The sequence below is a fragment of the Megalops cyprinoides genome, chromosome 16, assembly GCF_013368585.1.
Source record: "Megalops cyprinoides isolate fMegCyp1 chromosome 16, fMegCyp1.pri, whole genome shotgun sequence".
NCBI classification, from domain to species: Eukaryota; Metazoa; Chordata; class Actinopteri; order Elopiformes; family Megalopidae; genus Megalops; species Megalops cyprinoides.
In genome coordinates, this window is record NC_050598.1 from 20444844 (window position 1) to 20468998 (window position 24155).

Here is a 24155-nt window from a genome sequence, read left to right on the forward strand (position 1 = left end):
TGTTTAGAAACTTATCTGAGACCAGATGAAAAGGATGACAGTAATTATTTTTACAATGTCATTTTTTTTCTGCCATACCACAGACTGCAGTGGTAACTGAAAGGGGTGGGGAGTGTTGGTGTTGCCTTGGAAGTGGATGCTATGTGTAATATACCACATGTGAAAAGGTAATGGGATGACCTCCTTTATAATTATAACATCATTTAAATGATTTTGCTCATTTGCTCAAATGATAACACATTTTTAGTAATTTAAGACACTTCAAAGTGAAAGCTAAAAAATCCACCTGGCTTTACCGACACTGAGTAGGAAAACTACTGAGAAACAACAAAATGGGGGGAAAACGCTTAAGATCAATTTTTAACACTTATGTGGCACTGTACTGCCTTTGTACAATCTGGTTTGTTCAACATTTTATTTGGGGGACACTGGTAGTGAAGCTGTATTTTACATGATTGAAATTCTTCAATAGTCCTCAGTAATCCTTCACCATTAGCTAACAAAATGGGAGGGGCCAGAAAAAAATGTCACTTTCTTTGTCATATTCTTCTTTTTTGATCAGTGAAAAGTGAAATCCATTCAAAACCAGCTCATCGTATTAAGTACCTTTGGCGAAGTAATGCTCCTTCAAGTTTAGAGAGTCAACGTCCGAGTGTGACTGAGGCACAGATCCGAAGAGCTTCTGGAATCCTCTGTCCCTGTCAAAGGGTGTGTCTGGGTGAGGAATGGTAGTTTCCAATAAGGCGGCACTCAATGGGAATGTCTCTCTGCCACCATCAGAAACACGACTCCTGGGACTCAGTGTCATTCTGTAGAGACAGCTTCTCCTGTTCAGTGTGATTTCCGTTGTGAAGAACTGAATACCTGGAATCACATAAGGGCAGGGTTCAGTCAGGGTTCAGCACCGACACCCACCCACTCAGGCTCAGTTATACTATAAACTACCGCTCTGAGCACTCCTTTAACCCCACCTTCCCAAACTAAGCAGTTGATAAACAGTCAAACACATCCATGGTGTGACAAAAGATACAAGACTCACGACTTTAAGGGGCATTAAATAAGGCCTTCACAGTTAGCTGTCATGGCAGAATTTACGAGTAATTTACCCCCACGGACTGGAGAGACACTCACTTTAAGTAACTTCATCCCATATAAAAAGACATGAAAGGCACACTTTTGCCAGTGCTAAGATGTCTGGTCAACACACAGCACCATGTTGCTGGCTTTGAGAGAGTTGGGCTTGGCACAGCTGAGGACGAGCTCAATTCCAGGAAGCCATAGCTTTTTGAGTACTTTGTCGGGAACAGTCAAGTTGCCTTACAAGGCCACGGCGACCATACTGCCAAGAGTCAAAGGAATCAGCAGTCCATCTTCAAATTTCAAGGTTTGTGCCCCAATTTATGGAGTTGATACTGTATGCTCACTGGTCTAGAATTACAGGGGCACGTGGATGACCTGTTCTGAGTGAGGGAAGCGGCAGTAATACCACTACTATTTCCCCCTCTCCCACACCCTGGCAAAGAAGTGAGTCTAAAGCCTGTAAAAATATATATCAGTTCACCAGATCTGTTTTTCCAAGCTAAAACATCTGTACTTTTGTAATAGCATGGAGAGCAGCCAAGTAGCTCACTGAAATAACGATGGCCATAGAGAGTCAAGAGGGCAAAACCAGCTCCATTTTTTGCAATTCTGTTGCACGATGTCTTTGTACCCCAAAGCATTCAGACACCAGATGGTTCATAAATGTTTCTTTTTTTATAAAAACAAAACAAAGCAAAAATGGGACTGAATCACTTTGCCTATGGACCATTCAATTCCATTTGTATTTGAAATTGCTTTTATCCAGTCACAAAACCAGATGGGGGCAGTCTTCCTGCCCATTTCTTTTGAAAAGACAGAAATGCTTAAGACAAGTGTAACCTGCTGGGTGCCTTGCAGGCAGCCTGACTTCAGACATTTGATTACATTGAATTGAAAAATTGTGAACTATTTTTAAGGGATAATAATGTTTTAGGAAAATTAATAAATGTGTGACTCCTACAAAATCAATCCTTTCATTTAATTTTCTTTTAAATTCTGAAGTTATTTAAGAGATGAAAAAAGTAATGTATAACAACAAAACCAGCCCATTGTAACTTATATTTTTTACTTTAAGATTATAAGAGAGTGAATCTATCCCTGTGACTAGTTTTGTCTTGAAGTACGCCAGAGACTTCATTTCCAGCTTTTTTTCATTACCCTCTTATTCTGTGGACAGAACTTAGCTTGAAATAGTTTATATGCTTCACCTTACTAATGCGTTTTACAATCTTTAATAGTTCAGCCAAATCTCCCTTAAGCCACCTTTTACTGGAACTAAAGAGATTAAATGCATTAATCCTCTAATCGTAAGTTATCTGTGTACAACCTGGAACTAGTCTTGCACCCCTTCGTTGGACTTTATTTTAGAGCTTCTAGATCCTTTTAAATAGTCATGTATATGGCACTTACCAGTGGAGGGGACAAAAACAGAATGAACCGTATACCATGATTCTGGCCTCAATTGGAAATGCACTTTCTCATAATCATAGGTATGAAATTTCAAGGTATTCTAGAAATCGTAGACATTTCAGCTAGTGCAAAACTCCTACACTGGCATATGTCAGCAACCCTTGAATAAATTCAAGAATCAGGACAATGCACGCTGCAGACTAAAGCCTTAGTATTTTTACTGTCCCCACAACCCAGACAAAGTATGTCAAAGCATGTGCTCTGGGTAAATTAAAGTTAAAATGGACAATGCTTTTGTTTCTCTCATAATGACAATCGACTGTATGGTTAGGTAAACAAAAGAAGAATGGATTAAGCATTCAGTTGCAACAGCAAATCTAATAGAAGTCATTCTGATATTGTGACTTCTGGGTATGAAGCTTGGGTTAATGAGCACATCATTATGCTATCTATGACATGCACTGCTAAGCCTGGCCCGTTCCATGCGCCTTACAGTTTTGGTTGGCAATTAGTATGTTTCTGGATCTCAATCCCAGGTTTTAAAAACGTCTTCAGTAAATTATGACCGTCCATCTGCTAGATGTGTGTAGGTATGACTGAGGTGGCAAATCCTTCTCTGCGTACATTTCAAATGTCACAGTTAGCAACGTGTGGGAATTGAGACAGCAAGGGTTTAAAAGATACTGGTGCCAGTAAGCCTCAACTTAATTCATGCTTGCTGGTTTCTAGTGGCTTTAAAATGGAAATTATTTCGTTAGAGTCTGGTCATGTGCCGAATGCAGATTTTGTATTGTGAGTTTTAACAAAGGATAAATGGTAAATACATGCATATCCGTTCCCTTGGGAGACGCATTGGAGGACATACTTAAAAGGCTGAGGGAATCTCCACATATTCAGTGTAATGGAATCACCAACATGTCATTTGACTCACACACAAACAAAGAAAAAGAAAACTGCAAAAGATCTGTGTAGAGTCTTTATCAAACAATTCTCTGAGAGTGTTTTTTTTGGTCACATAAGCATGAACAATTTAGATTCTTTCTTCAATCTCTTGGCAGTCAATGGTCATCTGCTCAACTTACATTCAACCATGAAAACACACAATCTGGTCTGGTGAAAAATGTAGCATTGTGCAATCACACCAAAATCTTACTGTCTGCTTCTACGCATATGGGGCATTGACAGAGTAGCTGAAAACACTCCAGTACGTTTCAGGTACATTACTCAGGCATTTGGGTTTATGAAACAGCATAACCAATTAACATTTAAAATGTTGTCTAAGCATAGGTCCTTTATTTTTCTTGTGTGTATGAAACATCCATTTTGTAACCATTCAAGTATCACCAACGCTTAAATAGAGCTTCTAAATGTTAATGTCAAGTTAATTAACTTTTAGTCTAAATGTTATTTTCGTGTTCCAATGTGGTGACCTCATTCCCAGAATTACATTGGTTAACACTGTAATCTAATAAGAAAACATTTTCACACATTACATTTATATAACAGGACTGACATTTAAAGACCCCATAATTTGAGCTTTGGTGATCATAAAAAACTTAAAATAAAGGATCATTTTTTTTATTGGGTTGTTCAGGATTGTTCTTATAATCTAACATTAGAAATCAGGTGGATGCTGTTAGGAAGTCCAGGATGTTACCAATAGTATTAATGCAGATATTGATACTATTGGGATCATATTTAAACATGATACATTAAAAGTCTAAAACTACATTGAGTTTGTATAATGAATGCTGCTGTTGCTGACATTGTATATTTAACTAAAAACTGAATAGAAACAGAATCTTACAACACAAGAAAACATTAAAACATTAAAAAGTCATACTGCATTTGGAACTATAAGGATGTCAGATATTCAGGAAAACTCCTTTCAAAATTCATTAGCATGAAATGAAGCATAAAGCTGCACTCGTGGACTGGCACATTGTATGTGACCGGGGCAGTAGCCATAAGGTCCGGCCATGCACTAAAACCATTAAGACCTGTTTACATAAACACTCAAACCAACGGCAATTCCTGTTTGGAAATTGGCCTTGAAATTTACCCCTGAGAAAAAACACAAGGCATACGACATTCCTGGAGTTGAAAAGGAAACATGCTGCAAGATTTCAATGAAGCAGAACCCCAAATTGTTGCCATATTGCGACCACTTTAGCTCGGCAATGCCAAGATCTGATGGCACAGCTGAAGCTCTCACTGGCTGTGTGGGCTGTAGACAAGGGGACAGACACAGACCCCAAACATAAGCGTATTAAAACAAGATGGTCCCTTGCGACTACCAACCAATATTGTAAAAATGTTTTGTGGTGCGGATATTCAGCCAGCCACCTTCATTGAAAATCCCAATGCATCTTTATGTCAGTGCAGCACCTGTTCACATTTGCCATTTGCCACATTTGCCAATGAGACAACCACCCTCAGGCACTAATGAATCACAAACAAGACACCGCTTCCCACCAGACACAGAAATGGAAGCTCCTTGAATCGGTAAACTCCAGTCCAATTAGGTGCGTGCTGGAATCTGAAAGGACACCCTGCACTGGCTCCTGCAGGGACTCTCCACATACCATGCACCACGTGCGCACTCTCAGATCCCAAACTCTGCTGGGAATGACCCGGCACGTCAGCTGCTGCGGCCGGGAGGGAGAGCGATCCGGTCTGTTTGTTTTCACTTCCGCTCCGCTGCCATGCCCGCCCGCCGACTCCATCCTAACTTCATTAAAGTGCAATCACTCTTTTCAAGTCTGCCAGTTGCCTGGATGTAGAGTGATTCAGCCAAGCCATCTGTGACACATGGATAGCACACAGACTCCGTCCGCTCCAGAAGGGTCTGAATGCAGCACCGAGATGGCAGAACGAACGTGCTGCGCTTACAGTCCTCAGCATTCCCTTCCTTCTCTCCTCCTGGGCGTGTGCCCACGGCAGTAGCTGCATTCACAGATTACAAGCAACAGGTTCCGGCACATTAAAACCTCCACCAAAACGCTTAAGCAGCTCTTACACAGGGCACCATTGGAATACTGATCCCATATCTATACAGTACTATACTATGTGCTGAGGTCATGAGAGAAGCAGCTGAGACCAGAGTGGGTGAAACAGTGGAAGAGTATGGAGCTGCTGAGTTCCCCCCACCCTACATTAGGTGTATGACTAGGCATTATGACATATTTGGTATCCACTTCCTGTATTTATTGCATAGGCAGGAGGGTTCTACATGAGATACTGCAGAAAGTGCCTCATTTGCTTAAGACGTGTGAAACCGAGATAAAGTGGAGAGTTGATGAAAGCCTACCAAATTCATTTCACATTTCAGCGGCTCGTACATTTTACAGGATAACAGTTTACACAGGTGGCTAGCCACCATAAAACTTGAAAAAATATGTTTCGTTCCCCCCGAGACAGAATTTGAAAACTACCAAAAAAAACCTACTTAAAACCCACCTTGAAACACTTGCACTGTCAATCAATAACTCTGGCTTCTGTAATGTCCTGGGGGACTATGCTGACCTGTTAACTGCTCAATCAAAAAACAATTGAGAGGCATTTCACGGATCATTTGTCCATAAATACTTTTAGTCACCTAATGGGACTTTTATGTGATGAGCTGATGTTGTAACACATAATTGCAAAACAGACAAAACAGCTGCTACTGACAATGATCTCAGAGAAGGATGCTTCTCTTCAGCTACTTATTTCACTGTCATTTTCCCAAAGAGTGATGAAATGTCCACTGGCCAGCAAAGCTAATTTAAAGCATGTGTGTTTTCACAAATCTGTAAAAGCACTGCGTGGAAAACCATTGGAGATGCTAAACTCCAACAGCGATCGCTGTTTCTTGCATCTTGTCTCTTTAGCAATAATGATTCATTACAACTGTGCCCCGCAACCACCCCACCCCTAAGCCGTTGCACAAACACAGCTCAACTGTGACCACAGCTGTCAACAGCAGAATGGTTTTGACATGCCATTAAGCACGAGTGCTGCTCGAAGGGTTCAGATAAATGAGATTTAAAAGACACCTAAGGTCTTTCTGTGAGACAACCCAGGGAAACTATGTTGCTTGACACCATGCATTCTAATATCAGACTTATAAGGGCTACTGACCTGATCTGTGTCCATGCCCGATGGAACACTTTCTCAGGGGCTCATTTTAAAATAACTACTACATTTTCTTGAGGAAATTAACCTCAACTTGCAATGAGATTAAAGCATGTTAAATGTTAACTGCAAGATAAACTATCAATAACTTTTTAAATAACGCCTTACAAATTCAGCTAGGTAAATGTTAGGAGTTACATCTCAATAAAGACACACAATGTACAGTCTCTAGGCTGTACAGCAGGTTTGTAAATGGTGATGACCCTTTTACACAATAGAAACAGCACTGAATGTGAATATTTTTTTTTTGATACACATGGTAAGTGTTCTTCCTGCCCCATCACACCCTATCACTGGTACTGCAATAAAAATGTCCTGAGTGGCTCAGACAGTTAAGGCACTTGTTCCAAGCACAAACTGAACTCTACAACCCCAGTCTGCATCCAGCTGTGTTACTCAGATTGCGTCAAGGACGCTTGCCGGTCTTCCATTTGCCATCTGATTCCTGCTTTTACGCAGGAGTTGGAGCATGAAAAACAGTCACGGTTGGCGTGCGTGCGTATCAGGTGACTGCATTCGCTATTCCCAGCACTCCCATGCAAGTGCAGAGATTGTCACAGTAAGATGAGCCTAATGTATAACTAGCGATTGCAGAAAATTGTATGAAAAGGGGAAAAATGCAAAAAGTAGAAAAATAAAATAATACTACACAAGTAATGTTGCATTCTTTCATGAGTACGGGTTGATGTCTTGACCTTCTGCCTACTTCACGATGCAAAGAAAGAATCTGTGGGTGGCACACTTGAAAAAAGAACTTATAGAAAGATTTATAAAGCTTTAACTAATCACAAAACTCGAAACGGGAGACCAACGAGCATGGATGATTCAGCTTCCTCTTCTGACATTTTCTTGCATCGGTGTTGTGACAATGTAATGTGCGCGATCTATGATGCGGTAGATCGAAAATGGCACAACCGTCACATTTCCTGCTCCCCTTAGCAGATAAGCCTCAGCGCATCAGCTCCCTAAGCTTTCCTGTCATTTGAACAGGAGGACTGATACCACAAGGAGCCCTCTCCCTATTCCTCACCACTGCGAATCAATTTTCAAGATCCCTCTGAGACAGCGGCACCAGCCCCCTGCCGTCAATACAGTGATTATGCCCCTCTCACCTGAAGGGAGATACAGATTGATGGTTTTATCTTCCTACACATACATGTGTGCCTGCAGGATCCTATAATTGCTCAGAATTCCCTCCAAAATGTTGAGCGAAACAGGTGAGGCGCATCCACAGGGAGACGATAATGACGTGGAGCATGGTATGAGAATGGGGCGCTGAGTGGTAATAGAGAACAGAATGAGTGAGAGGTAGGCAGAGGGGTATCACTGACTAAACCTAACTGTTCTTTTCTTGCCGTATGGCATAATGCCAGTGTTTTTACGGAGGCTGTATGTCTTTGTACTCACTTTTATATGCAAGATGCACTTTTACGCAGCCGCACAATTAGGCTGATTGAACCGGGCAGACGCAGCGCTTTAAAGAAAAATGCAGCCATGCCATATGGTAAAAGAGGACAGCCTGTGCTCACAGAGCAGACTCAACACCCCTCCCACTGAGCTTTTTAGGATTCGCTGTCAGGGTACAAACAGCGATAGCATCTGCAATTTCAAGTCTGTTTTGCAAGGGGTGGGGCGACGGAATTGCGGTCTCCTCTGTCCAGACATTGGCAAAGTCAAATCAGAGTGCAGCAAAATAAAAAAAAGTGTTGGTCGCTTTTGTGTCGATCGTGTCACTTCCTGTTCGTATCTTGCGAATGGTCACGCTGGGTGCTCCATTTAGTCACATTTTCCTCCTGCACTACTGAATGGCATGATTACCTTAGGCGGAGATGCTCTGTCCCCGAGAGCACTTGCAGTGTGAGAAATAGCATTCTCAAAGTGGCTGACTGTTAAAATGATTGGTTTCATCTTGTATTTACAGCACTCTGTCCGCTCATGGGAAGACCTTCTAATTACCATCAGGGGCTAACAGAAGCAAGAATCAACTATCCATGTTTATGGTCCTGACAAAGCTGCCAGTTCTGCTTATTGCTCATGATGTCTCGGCCCCTAAAGACTTCTTGGTGAATCCCTCTGTGCTTTTTGTGCTTTTAACACTACAGAGACCCTTTTTGCTTTTTTGTGGTTTTAACAGCATAGAGTTTGAATCATTGCTCATTCATTTGAATTGTTATGGTTTAACATGACTGAAAGATGAGATGCTGGCAACACTTATGTCCTCATAAGCCATGCTTGTATTTGTTGTGATCAATATCTGATCCCTGATCATTTTGACCATAACACTTATTATTATTTATTCAGTTATCATTATTATTGGCTGGTAAGTCAGTAAGAGACTGAATTCTTCTACTATAGTCAGTCCTCCACCATCATCATGACTTGAGGATCAATGATGGATGTACATTAAAACTGGTCACGTTTCACAGCACAATAATAACCTATCATGGTATGTGACACTGCTGCTGTTTCAAGCTAATATGGATTAATGCCTCTTCCCTTCTCCCTTTCTCCTACCTCCTTCTTACAGGCTTGCTATAGGGACTTACAAAGGCTGGAACAGAGCTGAATACTTTATCTTCCTGTCACTAGGTATTCCATATTACCCAGGCTGACTTTGTTCTTTTTTGCATTTTTTTTCACCAATTAAATTATACATTTATACATCAGGTTCATCTCACTGCAACAGCTTTTGAAAATTTTTCCACATTATAAGTCCCATAATGCACCAGGAAGCAGGAACAGAGGAAAATCTCCTAAAAAGTTATCTGATCAGTTCATAGGTCCCTGAAGGAGTCACAGGCTACCAAAAGTGGGGTGAGGAGGTGAACATGCCTGACCTACCCACCCCTACCCCAGATGACTTTGAACCTTAACTCTCTCCCCTTCAGAGTCCCTACTACTCTGGCAGACTTTCAAGGAAAACTCAGTCCTTACCCCAGGCTGAGTGTTTCCTTAATATACAGAATATGAAATTGGCATCTGGCGAACAAAACAGCTAGCATTCATGTCTATGTGGCTTGTGATGGAAGATTTTACCAACCTCTGTTCAGCACTGTAGCTTCAGTGAGAAACTAGGCTAGACTTTTAAGGATTAGCTTGACTAAAAGAACTGTGAGGTGTGCTAGACCCACAACATTGCCTCAGAGGCCAACCAAGGAGAACCACAAGTATGAACAGGAGCAGGAACCAGACCTTCTTTTCAAAGACAGACAGAGAACAGGGACGTTGTACAGAACCCTGCTCTAAACACTGAACCCCGCTCTCTTCAGGAGGAACACTGACATAGAGTGTATAACATCTTTATCAATATCCATTCGCCACATTTCCACTTCCATTATATTTTGCAAATAACAAATATTATTTTTGCTCATGAATTGTGTTACCTGGTTACCCAGCAAGCTGACACTACAAATTCGATGTGCTTTACTTTCAGATATAAGTAACTTCACATTTCTTTCAATAGTGTCCCTGTGTGTGAATATCCATATTCACTAAAACTATGTTTTATTACTGCCAACATACAGAGAATGTGGTGGCTATGACTGTTGTCTGATACATTAAGGGATTTCACACATTTCAGAATCAGAAGCATACAGGGATGGAACAAATGTGAATAGCTGGCAGGGCACTGTATGTACTGAAAGCAACTCTGACAATAAAATTTTTCCCTTGCCTTTTAAATGACATTTGTCACCATTACTAAGATATTTGAGTTTGGAATGTGAAATAAATTACCTCCATCATTAAGGTCAAGAACATGCACATGGGAGCCACTGTTATTGAAGGTCACATTGAAGCAAGAGCTCGCTATGGCATGCATTTGCACGTTTCATGTGGCACGGTCAAGTCTGTAGGCAATAGGACAATGTGGTATTTCTGTCATTCTTGTACTCAGGTCTACCTCCCAATACATGCAGCCTACACAATCTCTCTATTATCGTGTGTCAGTATTCTAAATGGTCTCTCATTATGTAGCATTAGGTCCCCTTGTCCTTCATGTTTTAGATCTCTCCCTGCTCCAACACAGCTGATTTAAATGATCAGTTTGTTATTAAGCAGCTTCAGGAGTTCTTAACGAGTTGATTATTTGAATCAGCTGTGTTGGAGCAGGGAGAGATCTAAAACATGCAGGACAAGGGGTCCTCCAGGAGAGGTTTGGGAAATGCTGAGCTAGACCATGCCACAATAATCTCTGCTATCAATCTGCAAATTCAAGAGAGGTTGCCCCCTGTTCGTCGTCAGTGCCTTAAAATGTCATGGACCTCTCTAAGAGAGGGCTGTTTTCAATAGCGATGGCCATCTATCACATGGCAGCCATTCATTCGGACCACCACAGACCCACTGGGCTCGGCTCTGCAAAAGGAAAACCAGAACATTCACCGGAATCAGCCGCCGCTCTCAGCGAATGCACTCTGCTCTCAATGAACATCGCAGCAACAATGAGAAAAAAGGTGAAGCACCCGCTGGGTAAAACACCTGAGGCTCATGAAATCCAAAGCAGCTGAGCGGCGCATTTAAAAGTCCAGGGCAGACATTTGGAGCGCGGTCTGGCAGCAGTGCTGTTGACCTCAGTGGGTTCTTCGGCCAGCTGTGCTGTGGCCAGCCCAGTGGAGTGTGTCTAAATAAAAGGCTTCACAAAGGACTGCACAGGGCTGGCTCCAGGAGCACAGGAGAAGAAGTCAAACTGTCCGATTGATCTCCCAGTGAGAGGCCCAGGGTATGGGCAGTTGCCTGGACGGGCCGTCATACAATCAGGGCTCTAGCCAGGCTCAAAATGCCAGGCAGCTGCGAGTGCCTGTGTCCTCAGAGGGGGAATGCGCTGTGGTTTGAGGAAACTAATGCCTGTCTCAACTATTTCAGCATTGCAATGAAAATCTGCAAAGGGGAAAAAGGGAAAAAAAAGAATGACAGGGGCACTGGAGCATTCTCCAAACAATTGCCTGTTCTGACTGGAATGAACAGCAGACATGGGGAAAAAATACATTATTGAGCACAACAGACAGAAAAGAGCTACTAAAAAGTTCTGAGGCCCCAGGGTACAGACTGGGTACTGAAGCTTTCTCTGGTAGCGGTTACCACAAAGACACTCTGGTGGGGGGGTGGGTTAATAGGGTGCTGAGACGACACTGCTCGTCTTTCCTCCATGCAAACATTATGAAACTTTCACTGGTCAATTTAAGAAGACGGCTGCGGGCGCAAACGTCCCTTGCTGACACCTCTGTTTTCAGCAGGACGAACCCAGTGAACAGAGGATTAAAAATAGACGGCTGACGTTTACATGGTCCGGGCTGGCAGGAGTCACTGGTGACTGAACATTTATGAATTATGTAGGTTTATATCAAAGTCATTGTTCAAAATGTAAATTTCCTGTCAGCAATTATTCTTACACACCAGTGGCTTCTGTGAAAACAGAACAGTTAATTTCACAGACAAAAGAAACCATGTCCCAATTTCTTTTCTTTTGCTTTTTACTCACTCAACATTTGATTTCATTCTTCGTGATTAAGCAGACCCCATTCAAATGCAATGAATTATTTGAGTGCTATATCTGCCGGGGGGAGACTTTAGAAACTGAAAATGCTTTACCTGAAAAATTAAATAAAATAGGAAATAGGTGTTTATCCGATATAATCTAAAGCGATGCATATTTTAACTAGAAAACAAAGCTGATGCAGTTCCCACAATCCATTGGAAAGAAGGATACAATTTTCTATTTATGTGATGTCCTGACAGACTAAAACAAACAGCTCTACATCACATGTTCAGAGTTAATCAAAAATGCACCGCATTGTTGAGTGGAAAAGACTGGAGAAAGGGGTTACTTCCTTTCGGAGGGGAGGGCATGTGGAACTGGCAGGGTTCCTGGGTGCGACTGGTCCAGATTTTGTGATGGCTGTGTTTGTGTTTCCTTCAGGGTGGCCATGCTAATGGGACCGGGGTATGTTTATCACACGTGTTCGTCAAAGCTGCCACTTACATGTTCCATAGGTCTCTTTCTGGTTATCACGAGAGGCGTTACAGACTGCCCCTTCCATACGATCTTTTAAATATTCTTATTTGGCCAATGAATATATCCATTATATTCCACAGAAAATCAGAAATATCAGAAAAGTATTAATTTCATCTACCTTACAGTAGTTCTGAGTTGCAGTCCAGCGTTTCACCAATAAGCAGCATGGCTTCTACAGTACGTAAATGCAGCCATTTACCATTTGTTTAAATGTCGAAAATAGGTCGATAAGGTACACATTAAAATACAATCACCACTTATGACATGACTTTGCAACACATATTCAATACCTTAATGCATGATGATAAAAAAGGCAGAGACTGAGTGCCATAGCAATAAAGCCCAACAACATCCTATGACTATTATTGACATTTCAGAGGAACACAGATGTCACATCTGCCACAGTCCCAAGAGCCTGTAGAAGCAGGGATGTCTGCGCTTTTAGGACCTTGCAGGATTTGATGATAGAAAATGAGCTGGAATTCTACAGTGTTTATTGAAAAAAAAAGGACAGAGTTGCCATGCTGATGTCATTGCCCCCATTCCATTCCACTTTCCCACCAGGCAGTGTACTCTCTGTCTCAAAATCCCTTCACAATCAATACTTCCATTCACAGACTGCTGTATACTGCAAAGTTCTACACAAAGCTGACACACAGGCAGGTCAATATTGGCTAACATAACCCTGCATTTTCTCACATACATTTACCTCATTACACATACAATCATGAGGGCTTGACATTACATTTAAATGTGTCATTCAAATAGTACTCTCATGTTCTCATAGCTGTGGTATGGAGAAGAACACTATATTATAGTGAGGGGAAATGTCATCTGTGATTATGATTATTTTTTTTCCTTGTTTTGATACTTCCTTTATGATCTCTAATCCAACTGGTTTACAATAACAGTACTAATAGAATACTATAAATATAAATACTAATATAATGCTGTAAATATTAATATGCATTTATGACTAAATAGCTGTACATTTTGTTCCTCTTGTAACTTTCTTGTAACTTATCTTTCAAAACAAGGCAAAGAGAAACTTTACAGTACAACCTCCAAAACTGATAAAATGGCAGAGAGCACAAGGAATACAAAGGCACTTAATGATTACATGCAAGGGACACTATCTGCTTCTTTCCTCTTTCACAATGACTGCTCTTACATAACCAAATTGAGCTAATGATAGACTTGGCTTTCTATTCTTTACTTTACAACCTGATAAAAATGAAAAATTCAGATGCCATTCTCAAAAACATACTAATGTTAAACTGATCTGTTTACCATTATCAGATTTTAAGCCACATATTTGCAAGCCTCTGCAATTTTAGAGGCAAGGCTGTCAAGGGTGCCAACGGTGTCAAGGGTGTGTATCAAGCAGAGTCCGCAGACAAAACGGAAACTATTTGTGTGTGTAGCCGCCCCGAGCAACACTCTCACTCCCATTATTGATTCAAGCTTTTCCTGTGGAGCACTCATTTGTTAACACTCATAAAACCCAGCACATTGACATGGCGAGGAACACTGGCCGAGCTGGTAGCCGACTGGTGCCTCGGGGACGTGACAAGGTCATGCTGGCTGATTTACTGGGGCTGAGTCTTGCCTGCTGACACATGGGCAAAGTACATTTCCTTCCTTTTCAATAACAAACCATTTAAACAGGTGACTATCCCAGCAGGCACAGACCCTGTCAGCAGCGCTAAAGCCGAAGGCTTCCATCTGGAACCAGAGCGTCGAGTCGGTATTTCAGTACATATGGCAGTACCATTCAAAGAGCTATGACAACCATGATGCTTATAGCTCTGTAAATGGCGCTGCTATCTGCACCACAGTATTTCCTGGACATGCTTCTCCGGGGCTCTGCTGTCAGCCTGGTGGACAACAAAGCACCAAACCCGCAGAGGAAAAAACACAGACACCAAACAAACAACATCACCATCAAAGGAGTTTGCTGTGTGCAGGCCGGAGCTTGGCTTGTTATGGAGCTCAGAGTTCAACTTATTGTTACTTGTCAAAGTGCACTGTGGCTCTACGATGTCTTGCTCTTGCCTAAAATCCAACATAAATACAGTATCTTCTCCTATTGCATTACAAGACAACTTTACTTAATTCCTAGGGAAAAAAAACATAGTTCCCACAGGGACAGACAGTTTGATTTAAGGCTGGAGATCTGCAGTCAAGATAAGGGAGAAATAAGGGAAGAAGACTCTAAAGGATCAAGACAGCAAACTACTATATAACAAAAGTGTCTTGGGGGGCAACAAGTAAAGTTGTAAAACTTAAACAGTTTTGAAATGAATGAAAAGATGGTAGACACTTGCTTTTAAGTGTTTTTTGTCTGCTATTTTCTCTTGTTCAATGAAACAAGCTGAGCAAAGAAAACAAAACCAATTAGATTCCCTTGAGTGGTTCCCATAGTAACTGTGAGGTGAAGGTCTGTTTTTCTTCAGCTTGCTGCACACTTCATATTGACCAGTGGGTCAGTCCATCTTCTGCCAGCATTAAATAGAATGACTTACACCTGGAGACAAAGGCTGTCACAACAGCGTCATTCTCTAGCCATTAACTGAGGGCTCTTTCCATGTGCTTCTCAACACTGGCCCTGCAGCTGTAAAATTTGCTTACATTTATCCTGGCAGAAATATGTTGCTATGGTTGTACAAGTAGGTAACTAATCATTAATCTATCAATCTAATCTTGACTTTAAATCTCCATCTCTTCAAAGACCCTCTCCATACACTCCTAAGAAGCAGCACTGTATGTAAATAAATGGCAAATTAAATTCCTCTAACCTAGGGGTTCTCTAACTTTTACAGCCTGAGTAACCCTCATTTTGTGCTCAATGGTACTGGACATTTTTGATGCCTTAAAAGTCCAAAGATATGTTATAATATGCTATCTGCATTCAATTTGAATTCAAGTTAAATCTAAAAATTAAAATGAAATACAAGTGCAATACAGCTGGGATCACCAATGGTTAAGGTGTTGTTTTGTTCAGCAAGTGTTAGAACCCATCATCTCACATTAATTATACAATCAAGGGGATGTACACCATGACAGCTACTGTATTGGCTGAAAGGCTTGGTGGGGGATGATTTATTCACACACAGTGTGGAATTAACCTACCAAAAAAATCACATCTGTTTAATTTATATCAGTGGAAATCAAGTGAATGTAAAAAACAACTTTTATAGGGAGTCTGAAAACCATTTAGCATTTGTGTGGGCTGTGTTTTCATTTTGAACAAATGCAAGGTAGTGCCAAAGCTGTCAAAAAAATCAAAATGAGTTATGGCAGTTTAAATCATGAGTCTGATATTAAATAGTTTTATTTCTACCACTCACGTGCTGTCCACGTACCACTGGCTTTATGCATATCATAGGTGCAGAACCCTTTCTTTAACCAGACAGTTGAGAATGCATACCTCTGCCACCTGTAACAGTTGTCTTGGTGAATCTTGTAACACCTTACAAGTTGTCCTATTTAAGTGTTCATTTTGAATGAGAGAACCCCTCTTCCTGCTGTCGCATGAGATCTCTGTTTGTAAATACCTTAGAAAACTCCATAAACCCTAACAGTTTTTCCCCGTGCCAAAGATAATAATAATAATCAAATAATAAAAATAAAAACTCATCCAAACCTGACGTTCATTTTTTTCCTCATTCTCAGACAGACAAACAGACAAACTCAGGCTGCGATCACATAACTTCCGCTTCACCTGGTGACATAGCAATAACAGCATGTACCAAGAGAAAAATTATCCCTAACTAAAACGATCATCTCCACTGAATCTGAACAAGTGCACCCCTCGTCTTCCCTTATCTTCAGAATGTACATATTGGAAAAGCCACTCATGTCATCCCTTTAAATCCTTTCACCTTTCACCTCACATCCTCCCACACAACCATATAACTGTCTGCAGAGCAGCGAAGCCACGACTGCACAGCTTCCAGGAAGCAGCCTGAGCTTGTAAACTGGAAAAATGCACATGTTAGTAAGTACATGAGTTGGTCTGCTTCATTTATATCTTGGAGCTCTTAAGAGCCACTGAGGAAAAAAGATTACAATGTAACATTTATGAGATGAACTTGAAGTTCAGGAATTCTACGTGTTGTGGAATCGTACTCAAAGGCTGAGGGTCATACTTAAAGGCTGGCGTAACAGAGAACAAGGCCAGTGAACAAGCATGCAGTAAACTGGTTTTTTCCAGTGATGTCTGCTTTGCAGATCCTACATGTTGATCACTGTTGTGTTCACGGCGCTGTTTAATGTTGACAGCACAGCGCATGCTGAATGAGGCGGTATCGCTGTGCGATGCTGAACAAAGCCAGCTCTTGGAGGAAGCGTGATGTCACTATGTTTATTCACATCTGATGAACTCACTCCCACAGTCCCCTCTCTCGCCTCGCTGTGTTCTCAACCTCCATGAATGGATCTTATTCTTCTCAGACGGCAGCCTTGCTGTGAGACACTGCCGGGCAAAATCGCTCCTGCTGCTCAGAGCCGTAATTCACACTGTCACCAAGCAAGCAGACCCGAGGTGCAATACAGCTGATTATCACATGCCTTAGAGTCCTAACTGCAGCACGTCCATTGCCATTTCACTCAATTAAAGCAATCTTACAGTGACAGCCGATACAGCCAACACGTGTGAATATTATCACTGCCATTCATCAACGCAATCCTTCAGCGGTACTTACAGCTATGCACATAGTAAGGTTTAAATTGACAGATAATTAAGTGTGCACAGAACTGAGTGTGGCCTGGGAATTTATGGTTCTTAAATCATGCTGTGCAGCTGATGAGAAATAAAATGCATGGAGAACCTCCCATGAACCTCATGTTTAAAGCAGTGGTGGTAGGACACAGATATGACTACAAAGTACACGGATCACAGAGTATGACTATGACCACTACCACTAGTAAAGATAATGGCAAGAAAAATGATTATAGATTGATATACTACAGACTCAGAAATTTGAGTACTGAATTTCATTTTTAAAAAAACACACTGCTAATTGCTATTGTCATGGTCCAAAAAAGTAAGATTTTTGTGCTCCTAAAAAGTAAAAAAAAAAAAGGACAAGCATAGCTGTGTAGCTTCAACTGACACTCAGTAAATAAATAATAAATACACTGCTGTTAAAAAGATAAAGATCCAGAGCGTGTGATGTTTCATTAAGAGTTCAGTGCCCAGGCTTACAAGCTTATTTAGTTTCTCAAAAGGCAATTCCTGGGGGTGTAATGGATAACAACCCTGTGATGAAGGAAAACGTAGATATCTTTGAAGATAATGAGTAGCTGGCTTCGTCGTAACTCATTACAAATCCATCCCCATTTTTTGACCTGTGCAAGAAAAGCAGAGCAACACACACGCGCACACACACACACACACACACACACACACACACACACACACATGCACACACACACACACACACACACACACACACACACACACGCACACACACACACACACACACACACACACACACACACACACACACACACACACACACACACACACACACACACGCACACATAGACATACACTCACAGAATCAGCCACACTTTCTTTGTTAAATGTATTAACAAAGTAAAATTAAACTGAAATGACAGCGTACACATATTTTATGAGTCATAAACCTCCAAGATAACTTCAGACATAAAATTATGTGCAGCCAGTGTGACCTGAGTCAAGTGATCCTTAGGACCGTCATGCAAAACACCACTCAGCATGCATCTGTATAATAAACACAAAGATAAAGACAACTTGTGTCTGATTCTGTCTAAAAGGAGGAGCAACCGCAAAGGCTGAGGTAGAACTGGACAGGAGAGGATAGAGGGAGGGAGACAGACTCACTTGCACGCTTCTCAGAGAGCACTAAACAGGAACAGGCCTGGTGTTGCAGAACCAGAGCAGGAGTTTGGAGACAGAAGAGCAGCCACTGGACCAGAGGGAGGTAACAGGGGGCAGCAGAGATCCAGAGGTACGGATTGGAGGAGGTGGAAGGGAGAGGGACAGAGAGAAACAAGGAAAGGCAGGTTAATCCATATGCAAGCGAGTTACCCAAGACTCACTGCACACAGGTAGCCGGCAGGTAAGAGCTGAAGGATCAGAGTTCAGATTAGGAACATGTTTCAGACAGAGCGTCATCATCAGGTTTTCATCTGCAATGCACTATGCGATGGTTTAAAACAGAATCTGTGATTTCCTTGCAGACTTGTGAAGAAAACAAATTCTGAAAGAATTTTTAAATATTGTATTTTTTTGCCTCGGCAGTTTATTTGCAAGCGTGTGCTGGTGGGAATCCAGCACAGCCCCCAACACATATATTTCCAATTAATTACTATCTACTGTTGCTACAGATAGCATTGCGCATATGTCCAGGTGATCTCTTATTCCCACACTTGCTACTCTATTTGTCAACATTGTATTTCTACAAAACAGAGCCACATCAGATCCAGGAGTAAATAATAGTAATGACAGTTAACAGTCAACAAGGAATAAAATAACAACCGTGTTAAAAATGAGCACCAAAAATCTTGGCTCATACAAGGTTTTGGAAATTTGCTGGAGAAGCAGGAAAAGATGACATACACTGGAATGAATGGTACGCCTCAGTTGGCTTCTATGCATAAACACATTATTTACAACTACTCAACAGCTGCTAAATGTATGAGACAATATAGCCAGCACACATAAAGTGTAGACCTTCTCATGTTGGATGAGGCCAACTCTGAGAACTCAGCAACAGAGTACTGCACACACCATTCCCTTTTAATTAAAACTCAAAGAAGCACACAATAGCGCTCAAGAAAGTGATATATATATTCAATTCTCCCACACCTTTTCCACATTCCTACACTGAAAAATGCAAAGAAAACACAACAGACATGTAAATTACACAAAAGATATAGTTCACATATTTGTAAGTGCAATAAAACATATTTTATGATCTTATCATGGCAGCAACAAGATAAAATGCAGGAAATTGTAGGAAATGTTCATGCACTTACATCAGTGACCAAGACAAGGCATGAAAGGCACAAAATCATTCATCAGTCTTCAATAAATCCAAGCCTTACACTTTGTCAGTTCAGTTCATATGCACACGTACACACAGACAAGCAGACACACACACACACACACAATCCAGTGTGGTGTGTTTTACTTTTTTGTTTAATGTGGAACCCTGTCTCTGATCAACTGTTATTACTAATGTCTATTACCCTTCTGTGCCTCGCAAGCTCATGTAAACTAGGATAAGAAAAAAAAAAATTATAAAAAATAAATAAACTTAAAGCATCACTTTCAGTGCATTCTCTTTGTAAACATAAAAAGTGCAGGCTTTGCTGCCAAGTGGTTTGAAATTTGGACACAACAGCATAGTAATAGCTTATTGTGTTGTATATCGAGTGCAATTCGCCCCCCCTCCCCCCCCCTCCCTTGGGCAATGAGGTCATCTATAATGCTCGTCCTGTTTACCTCATTGCCTAAACACTTACAACTATCTTGACTCCATTTAGAGTCACCATCAGACACAGGCACACTTTAAGCATGTTACCAACACATACTTGGTATAATATGCCTGGGTCACTGCACATCTCTACCACAAACCTCAAGATTGCTAAAAGTCATTCTAGTCACAAGTCACCTATGCTAAATTTTGGTATGCATATTATTACTCATTGGCACAACATGGTCGCATTTTGCTCATCTAGTTACGCAACTACACACATGGTGATGTAATTCTTGCTAAAGAGCAGAGACCGATCTGGGATTTGAACCTGCTCCCCAAACCACCTGAGAGAGCCACAGCGATGCCCTTACCCAGACAGACGGGGTTGCACATGCAAAATCTAATTTGATATCTGTAAGCCATCTGAGATCAGCGTGGGTGTTTATTCATTTTACTGGCAAGATTACAAGTTCATCCAAAGCTCAGCAGACTCATTTCATCATAACGACGGGCTCTCTCTGGGGTTTATTTTCCACAGTCACTTGTTTCGAGGCAGACCTCTTTTTCCCACCCATACAAATATTTACCCACACTCTACCTACAGTACAGCACTTCCTGTTTATCTACCTTACCTCATATTGTGGCAGTTTATTTACTAACCTGCTAGGGGGGAAAAGGGGAGATGAAAAGGCATGAGGGAATGAAACCAGGCACCAACGTCTGGTCATTTGGATGAAAGAATCTGACACACATATGCATGCTATTGTTTCAAACAAGAACATTCTGGGACCAAACAAAACATGCAGGGATAGATGAGCAGAGAGAGGGATTCCATTAAGGGCAGCGATAATTCAGATACACTACCGAGAAAAGTGGACAGAAGGTGTTAAGTAGTCAGAAAATGAGGGCCAAGACTCTTGGGAGATTCACGGCTTGATATGTAATAGTATTCCAGTCCATAACTACATACATTAGCAGATGGGTAGCACGTTGACTGCTGACTTCAGGTGTTTAAACTTAAAGCATTTAATATATTGCCTACATTTCCGTTTTCATGGTCCTACGCACTATACATCATTTCCTTATCTTCCCCATTGGGGCAATGTTTCTCAGAGGGTATAAAGAGTGAATGCCCAGATTTAAACATGTCTTTTCCAGTTAGAGAGACACTCTCCCCACTCTTGCCATTCATCTGTGTGCTAGTTGTACACGCAGAATCAGAGCATGACCGTATTTCTCTCTTTAGTGCAATTACACACGTTTCCAGCAGCATGATGGAGTGCTTTCAGACGGACTGTCATCACTCTGGCGCATGGTGGTAGGAGGTGGGGAAGCCACTTCTGGGACACCACTTGGCCAGATCGGGCCTCCGAGACCCACCCATCCATCAATCTGTCAGCTCCTGCGCAACGCACAAAGCCGCTGTTTGGCTTCAGAAGTTGCACCATGGCGGTATGTAGTTAACCTCCTCTTCGCATGCGCTCCTTACACTCACATTGCGCTGGGTAAATCTCTGCTGCATTCATGACAAGGGGAGACCATGCCGAGAGACAGCTTCCACCCCCCCCACCCCAAAAAAAAACACACACACACACACCTACACACACACTAACCGCCTGAAATTTACTGCACAACAGAACAGCAGGGACAGGGAATGAAAATATCTCCAAAAGGCTTTTAAGTCATGGTATGGAAACAGCCTGGGGCAAACTGAGTTTGACATAATGTCACAATTTTGACACATTGACAGCGAACTGCACCTAGCGCAATTGATTTAACAGTGGAAAGTGGACTGCATGTATTAACATTAGGTACACTCGATAGATATTAATAAATAAATGCATAACCAATATTCATCACTCTTTTAAAGTAGCAAATGAACTGACACATTAAAATGCACAACAGAGTCACATGTTTTGCATAAAACAAGTTGAATGTGGTTTTGTCACAGCCCTGTTCTTACTTATTAATTTATATGTACCTCATTCCATTTGCTTGAGTCCAAAAATGATCATGAACCAAAGGCCAGAGACAAACCGGCTCCAGGAATAGAGAACACAAGGGATGTGTGTCATATCTTCCCCAACTGTTGTTTAACTACTATACGCTTTAAATATATTAAACACTGCTTGCCTAACCAGCTTCATCCACTTCCCATGTTAAAAGCACACATACAGGCAAAAAAATGGCTCCAGAGCAGAATTTCATAGGACCCAACTCTGATTATCCAGGAACTGTAATTTCCTTTCAAATGGAAAGGAAAGGGGCTGAACACCTGTAACCTTCAATGACCCAAAACTGCACCCTCAGTAACCTCAGTAACCCGGAAGCCTGAATTTTCCCATCATTAAGTTATTCTGACATTCACTTGATGTGTTTAAATTACGTTTCTAAGCACAGCAGTGCCATCGAAATTGGAAATCCTCAAAGGAAAATTTGTACTTTTAGTCTATGAACAGTCCAGCAGGTTTTCTGGACTGATTTTCTGTCAACCAGTAGCTCATTAACACAAATTAAGGTACAGCTTTAGTTCCAGTTGTCAACGAAGCCGTTTAATTACGTCATTAAAGCCTAAGATGGCTTGAAAAGTAGGAACCCCTGCAGAGACCACTGCTGCGTGGCTGTACTGTTTCTTGAGCTGAAGATGAGACGTAAAATATCAAGGACACGATGGACTGTATAGAAACCTTGACAAACCGTCCACTGATAAAGACTAAAATAATACCTCGTTAGAATTCAAAATAGATGCCACTTCACAGCAAGAAAAGGGAAAAAAATCAATGAAAACAGAATATTGATTTCTCTTTCATATTACAAATAACTTCTGCACTCATGCTGTTACCTGTTATCTGAGATCAGTCATAAAGGAGCTGCTAAAAGGGTTCTGCATTTGGAACTGATGTAACCTGGTAGCTGGGCCACCTGCAGGCTCAGGTATAGCGTATGGGAACATCGTCTCAATGTCAAACTGATAAATATGATATGATATTTTATCGGCATGTGGTAATCCTTTCATTTTACAGGGTTCTTATTATGAAGTGAATTACTGAATCGCTGGCTTAACACTTTGTAATTGGATATCAAATTTAATTAAGTTACAGAATATAAAATTTTAAAAAAATCCAACCTACAGGAAAATTAAAATAATGTAAATGCACTAGATTTCTTAATTCTGACACATGATAAATGCATCAGATACATCTGAGATATACTCAGATTATGTGTTAAATGTATGGGATATATATTCAATTAATTTCTATATGTATGCAAAATTAAAAGCAACATTGTAGTGGTTATTATCCCAAAAGGAAAAAAAATAAAATTCAGAAATGAGAAAGTGACACATCTGTACTCATCACAGTGTTTTTGATAGCGTTGTACTGTTGTTGTACTGACCCTCCCAACTGAAAATAGCTTGTTGACATAAACAGAAGAAAGCAGTACTTGCATTTCTATTGCTGCCCTTGAAACCATACGTTTTAAATGTGTCCTGTCAACTGAAAAGGAACATAGCACAAAGAAGCAAGCAGAGTGAGGACAGGACATATAGTACTGGTTCATCTTCTGAATCTTATTCCAGCTGCAAAATGATCAGCCAGTAATGCCCCCACCTCACCCCCCATCTCTATAAAAAATAACAACAATTACTACACAGACACTGCACTACCTAAAAAAATTGCTTGAATGAGGTGAAAATTTCAAGGGGACAATAACCCAACTGCAAGACAGAAATGTCCTTTCTTTGAAACATTGAAAGGCTTGTCGCCTGAGCCTGCCAATCCTCTGAACAGCACTTAAACACAGTATTCATCACATCCCTGTTTTATCTGAAGGTGTACCTTGGGAGCACACACTTTCCAAATGAATCACGTCAAAAAAGGAAAGAAAAAATGCCCCTGTAGCTGTTTTGACCTCTCCAAAATATTGCCAAGATGTGTGCCTAATGTGTTTATGCAAAAAAAAAAAAAACTAAAAAAAGAAAACACAACAAATTTCTTGTGAAGAGGGTT

General features: G+C 41.1%; 1 protein-coding gene across 1 annotated transcript in view; it reads right to left on the bottom strand.

Moving 5' to 3' along the window:
• Window positions 1-291: 291 nt before the first annotated feature.
• Window positions 292-24155, bottom strand: part of htr4 (5-hydroxytryptamine receptor 4) — a 55136-nt gene continuing 31272 nt past the window's right edge. Inside the window, exon 5 of the mRNA XM_036548892.1 lies at window positions 292-864. Coding sequence (XP_036404785.1) covers window positions 777-864 — 88 coding nt within the window. The 3' untranslated portion in view covers window positions 292-776. The remainder of the gene's footprint in view (window positions 865-24155) is intronic.